The 6,000-nt window shown below is 55.0% G+C and overlaps 1 protein-coding gene across 2 annotated transcripts in view; it reads right to left on the bottom strand.

The window, feature by feature from the left end:
- Nucleotides 1-2,018: 2,018 nt before the first annotated feature.
- The window catches only part of VWA5B1 (von Willebrand factor A domain containing 5B1), a 43,626-nt gene continuing 39,644 nt past the window's right edge, over nt 2,019-6,000 (bottom strand). For both annotated transcript variants that reach the window (XM_010345502.3, XM_039474158.2), the window contains exons 18-21: nt 5,706-5,780; nt 5,010-5,079; nt 4,110-4,227; nt 2,019-2,525 (exon numbers count right to left, since the gene is read on the bottom strand). In XM_010345502.3, the coding sequence (XP_010343804.3) occupies nt 2,019-2,525; nt 4,110-4,227; nt 5,010-5,079; nt 5,706-5,780 (770 nt within the window). The remainder of the gene's footprint in view (nt 2,526-4,109; nt 4,228-5,009; nt 5,080-5,705; nt 5,781-6,000) is intronic.

The raw sequence follows: 6,000 nt of genomic DNA, 5'->3' as shown, positions 1-6,000 counted from the left end.
GTATGGTGTCAGGTTTCCTGGCACCTGGAAGTGGTCTCGAGCCTGAGGGGCCTCAGAGACAAGGCTGCATCTGCGTATGCCAGGAGGTTGAGCCCTCAGGGCACTCTGCTGCAGGGACGCCTCTGCTGCACTGGGACAAGGAGGCCCCCAGTTCGAGCGCCATTCTGGCTGTGCGATACCATGCACTATTGTGGTTGTCTGTACCCATATCATAAACGCGTGTCTGAAAGCTCAGGGGGCTCGCCGTTCGCGCAGAGGGGGGCCTCGTTAGTGCTAATCTGAGGCCACGCCCACAGATGGCAAGACCAAAGCCTCTCCTCTGGAGGCCTTTGGCCATAACTCCTCATCCTGCAAGTCTTGGCTTAGCCTTGACCTTCTCCAGGAAGTCATGCTTGGTTCTGCTCCTCCCATCTCAAGCCTGGGCTAGATGTCCACCCCCTGTACTCCCCAACCAAACCAGACCTCTCCCATCACCACTCCCAAGGGTTAGAATTGCCTGGATCCAATGATTCCAGTGCCTCTTAGACTAAGTCTAAACCCCCTCCCCGGCTCCAGCCCCTGCTGGAGGTTGCACACTCCTGAGTCTTCCTGAGGCTGGGGCTTGTGCGGGAGCCCACAGGATCCCATGGGTTGGTTTGATAAGCTAAGCGCTCAAGGTCTTCCCGAAATCTGTGGAGCTTCACACCAAGGTTGGGACAGGAATTTGATGAGGAGAGATTAAGGCCTTGAAGGAGGGGCCTTCCAGGGTAGAGAGATTCCGCCTGAGATCCCAAGCAGGTGGGGTCCCTTGGTGAGGTCTAGACCCACCTCCAGGGGAGTCTGTGGGGCAGAGGAGACTGAGCAGCTCAATGCCAGCCATTAGGGACTCTGAGGCCACAGCACTCCAGTCCCCACGTGGGTACCACACCGTGGGCTTGAGGGTGAGAAACCACCAAGGGAACCTGTCTGAAATGTCAATTCATTCATTTCACCAAACAAATCTGGCCTCCCGCTGGCCAGAGCTGCCATTCCCAAAGGCAATGCAGCCAAGCATGGTTCTTTGTTGCAAAAAATACCTCTCTCCCACAGTGTGGCATGGCCCGAGAGGGCCCCCTGATCCCACGGTGTGGCCTACACGGAGGTGCCTCCCTAGTGCGTCAGTACAAGCGATGCTGTTCGTGTTACCCAGTTCCTAGAAGTGTGTAAATTAGGTAACGTGTTGTCTGGCAGGCATCTTCACTGACTTCTAGGTGATCATATCTATTCTTTTGGGACTATTTTTGCACAGACTGCCACTTAAATCTAACACTTCAACTCACAAGATGTCTCCCCTGGTCCTGCCACCACCTTGTCTTAGTTAGGGAGCCACTAATGATCGGATCGGCAGGCCAGCACTAGTACGTACTAAGGAAGCTTCCTAGCCGAAACGAATGTCCCACGAGCAACTCTTCCGCAAAGTGTTGGGAAGAATGGTTCTCCAGTTGGCTTTTAAGTGGGATGCAGGGGGTCCTGGGCTGTTACCATGGAGACGAGAGCCTGTCCTCCAAGCACCAGACTTGCTAGACTCTATGTGCCTGTGCAAGCCTGCGGGCCTGGTTCCTTGTGGTCACTGGGTTCTCTCATCCACCCTTTTAGTTGAGTGGGCATTGCTGTGTCCTCTCTGTGCCCACTCTGATCTACCTCCAGGGAAAGCTCAGGCCTCCACTGTGCCCTCTCTCCCCAGCCCCAGCAGCAGTGGGCCCAGGACTGCCTGAACGGGCAGAAAGGAACCACTGAACCATTTGAGATCCAATCCACCACCCTCATCTCACCCTCTTATTTCATAGATGAGGAAACTGAGGCCCAGACAGGGGGCCTGGACTGGTCTGAAGTTGCATGGCTGGATGGTAGTAAAGTTGGGATTGAACTCAGGCCTCCTGATTGCCAGGCCAGGGCTTTTTCTAGTAACTGATATATTGGCTACAGCTCCAAAAGCTCCCCAGACCAGGCCCACACGGCTCCGCCCATCCCTTCCCTCCGCCCAGCCTCCCCTCACCCAACTACACATAATTCGGGTTATAGCAGAGCATATTGAACTCCAGATTCTCATCCCAGTGTCGCAGAAGCACGAACAGCTGGCGGGCAGCGGCCTTGAGCGTGCTCTGCGTACGGCCCTCGGGTACTTCCTGCTGCTCCAGCCACGCGTTGGCCTTGGCGGCCACCAGCTCCCACTCAGTGAAGTAGGAGGCCGAGCTGTGCTCCAGCCATGCTAGCCCCACCACCGTGGCCCATAGCTTCCCAGTGTGCTCAGCCACTGCCCTCGGCTCCAGGCCCAGCTTGCCCTCGGCCGAAGGCTCCAGGGAGAAGCTGTCATAGGAGGGGTGCCGAGGCGGGGGGCTGGTGCACAGCTGGGGACTCGGGGTCTTGGACTCAGACGGGCGGGCGGTGAGGGACACTCGGTGGCAGGTGAAGGGGGAGGTCCACTTGAGCTTCTCCATGGGGATATGCGTGGCCTCACAGAAGGCTTGGTTGAGTAGGAAGGCTCCGGAGGCCAGCTGCAGAGACACCTGTGTGTGGGGAAGCCCCTCAGTGGGCCTCATATGTTTTAGCCCGGGAGCCCCAGGCCATGCAAAAGTCTGGTTTCCTGTTGCCCACCCCACCCTGCCTGCCTGGGGGATTTTCAAGATACCCTGGTCAATTGAGCATCTCTAGCCTTTATCCTGCAGACGCTTCCCGCAGATCACTCTCCAAGGTCAACATCTTCAGTCCATATTTGCCTCTTGTCCTAGGTGGGTGGGCCCAGCTCGGCCATTGGGAATGTCCCCGCCATGCAGTGAACTCTGGCAGCTCACCTTCAGCTTTCTCCCTGTGTACCCATCAGCTTCCAAGTCCCAACAGGTCTGCTTCCTAAATCACTCTGCAATCCGTCACGTGCTTCCTCACGTGATTCCTGCCTGCCCTTTCCTTCTCTCTCCCTACACCCAATCCATCTGTCCTACCTACAGAGGGATCTCTACCAGGCATGGATCACACACATTTTGGACGCTCAGTTCGATGAATTCAGCATCTCTTAGACTAAGTCCAAAATATGATTAGCGAAGCTCTGCACCACCCAACCCTGGTTTGTCCTTGACCCTTACCCTCTCAAACTCCATTCCCCAGCTGCAACGCTCTCTCTCTCCTCTGGAGGCCTTTGGCCATAACTCCTCATCCTGCAAGTCTTGGCTTAGCCTTGACCTTCTCCAAGAAGTCATGCTTGGTTCTGCTCCTCCCATCTCAAGCCTGGGCTAGATGTCCACCCCCTGTACTCCCCAACCAAACCAGACCTCTCCCATCACCAGTCCCAAGAGTTAGAATTGCCTGGTTCCTTGCCTGGATCCTATTAGACACTGAGCACCATGAGTGCAGAAACTATGCTTGTCTAGTTCAAGGTTGTCTCTCCAGGGTTTAGTACTGGGCCTGACTCAATAAATACCTGTTGAGTGAAAACATGCATAGTGCTCAGTTGCCCTAGATATTTGGGAATTCCGAATATTCTGCACTTGGGTCTGCAGGGACAGAAGAGATATGCAGTGATGCTCAAACCGTGCCCCTCCTTCAAGCATCCTCTGTTTCCCAAGCCCCGAGGGGCCCCAGATGGAGCAGGGGCAGTCTCCCTTGCTCCTTAATTCAGAGAAGCCCACTCCAGACCTGAGCCTCTCACCCTGCCACAGCATGCTGGGGTGTCTGCAGACCCAGTTGCTAAACATGGTCCAATTCCCTGGGATGTTAATTTTACTCCCTTATGAGTCATTTCAAAACTTATTTTTATGTACCGAAAAACAGATACACATAGATGCAGGGAGGAGAATGCAAACTTCCCATGAAGTTTTAAGGTAAAGATAGCAGACTGCAAAGAATTTTCGTGATGCTGGTGCTGGCTTCTAGCAATATCCCTAGGCCTCTGGGCTGGGGAGATTCATGCAAACTCCCTCCGCCCTGCTAAGTACTTGGGTGGGAAGCTCTCGGAAGCTTCAGAACTCAGGGGATCTGAGTTCTAAGACCAAGGCCTTCTTCTCTTTAAGGAGATGGAGAGGAAGGCAGGGGATCATAGGAAGGGCCTTGCTGCTGAGTGGAGCGGAGGGACACGGACACTGGGTCAGGGCACTCACCAGCGGGACATAGTCGAAGCTCTGGCTCCCAGAGGTCGACTCCATGGCTTTGATCGGTGTTTTGCTCAGGAACCCCTTGGCTGCTCGTGTCAGTAGCCTGGACTTGTTGAGATTTAGCCTGTGCAGATGAAGTCAAGTGGCCCTGGGCATCCCGACCTCCAGAGCCCACCCAGAAGCCCCTGAAAGTCAGGGTCAGAAGGGATGCAGCAGATGTCTCTGTCCAGCGTCCTTATCTGACAGCTAAGGAGGCAGAGCCTGGAAAGGTGGGGAGAAGCAACTGCCCCAAGCCAGTCAATGAGTTAGCGGCAGCCGGGCCTCGGAAGAGGTTAGCGTTCTTCTGTTGACCCTCTTTTTTTTTGTTTCCAAGACACGGTCTCACTCTGTCCCCTAGGCTGGAGTGACACAATTGTAGCTTACTGCAGTGTCAAACCTCCTGGGCTCAAGCGATCCTCCCACCTCAGCCCCCTGGACTACAGACACACACCCACGTCTGGCTAATTTTAAAATTTTTTGTAGAGACAGGGTCTCACTGCGCTGCCCAGGCTGGTCTCGAACTTCCAGTGGTCCTCCCACCTCAGCCTCCTAAAGTTCTGGGATTACCAGTGTGAGCTACTGCACCTGGATCATGACCCTCTTTTACTATCACATTCTTATCCAGTCCAGTGGTCAGAAGAGCTTTATGCCAGCCCTCCCATGGGTACAAATCCTCTCAAAGTGGGGGATTTGTGGTAGGGGGAGACCTGGGAGACAGTCATCTCTCTGGGCAGGAATGCCTTTTTCACACCTGCCTAAATGTCAGGCTGAACCTGCCTTTGGCCTTCCAAGTCAGGGAAAACCCCGGAGACCACCCCGGGAAAATGGGTGGCCAGAGAGTGTATCTTTGTTGGAAATCCCACCTACCTGGATCCAAAGAGATTCTCTGGGGCCTTCATGGAAGAAAGAGTATTTGAGGCCAGGCTGTGCAGGGAACCTGGAGAGCCAGAATGACAGAGTTGAGACCTGAAGATGACCCTGTCCAACTGCTCACTGACCAACTGGGGAAACAGAGGCCCAGAGAGGGGCAGAGGCTTGGCTAAGCTTCCAGGGACCTGAGCTAACCATTATGTTGTGGAGCTCCTTCTGCTACAGGTGGTGTGGGGCGGGGTGAGACTATGTCTGTGTGTAAAAAGCTGGCCTCCAAGCTTCCTCGGCCGGCAGCCCCTGGGATCTTCTGGAAAGTTACTTGTGGGGACAGTGACAGCTTCACTCAGCCCCACTCCTTCCCAAATGAGGACACAGAGTTGACCTCCTTGGCATGTTGCTAGAGGACTCTAGGCAGAGTGGAGTGGCAAAACGGTCCCTTAGCAGGGAACTGGGAGGCCTGATCCAGGCCCAGCTCTGTCACCGATGTGCTCTGTGACCTTGGGCAAGTCACCTTACCTCTTTGCACCTGTTCTTCATCTTTCAATTGGGGATAATCCTATTCCTCATGCAGAGGGCTGTTTTGAGGACTCCGTGAAGCCCTGAGGACTCTGTGGATGCTAAGACACTCTCCTGACCCCAGGACCAATCCCTGTCACCATCTTGATGGAGAGGCAGCGCCGCCTGCCCACTCACCTTCAGAAGCGGCATGCTTCTCGTGGCCGGGGAATGTGGCCTCGCTGACAGGAGCGGTGGGACCTGCCTCCGTGTCTAGGACAGAGAAGCCAGTGAGGCCAGACCTCTCTCCTCCCGTCCCCCCAGGAGAGTGATGGTCTAATTCATGGTGCCTGTGGGTGGGTTGGGGAACAAGGCTAGGGTTTCCACCCCCGCTCAGATGAGCCTTCATCTTCCACAGACATAACCGTTGCTCCACCATAAGATCAGACAGGCCTGTGTTCAAATTCTGACCCCAGCCACCACCACCACCACC

This window comes from Saimiri boliviensis, chromosome 11, assembly GCF_048565385.1.
Source record: "Saimiri boliviensis isolate mSaiBol1 chromosome 11, mSaiBol1.pri, whole genome shotgun sequence".
Lineage (NCBI taxonomy): Eukaryota > Metazoa > Chordata > Mammalia > Primates > Cebidae > Saimiri > Saimiri boliviensis.
This window is presented reverse-complemented; position numbering and strand designations above follow the sequence as displayed.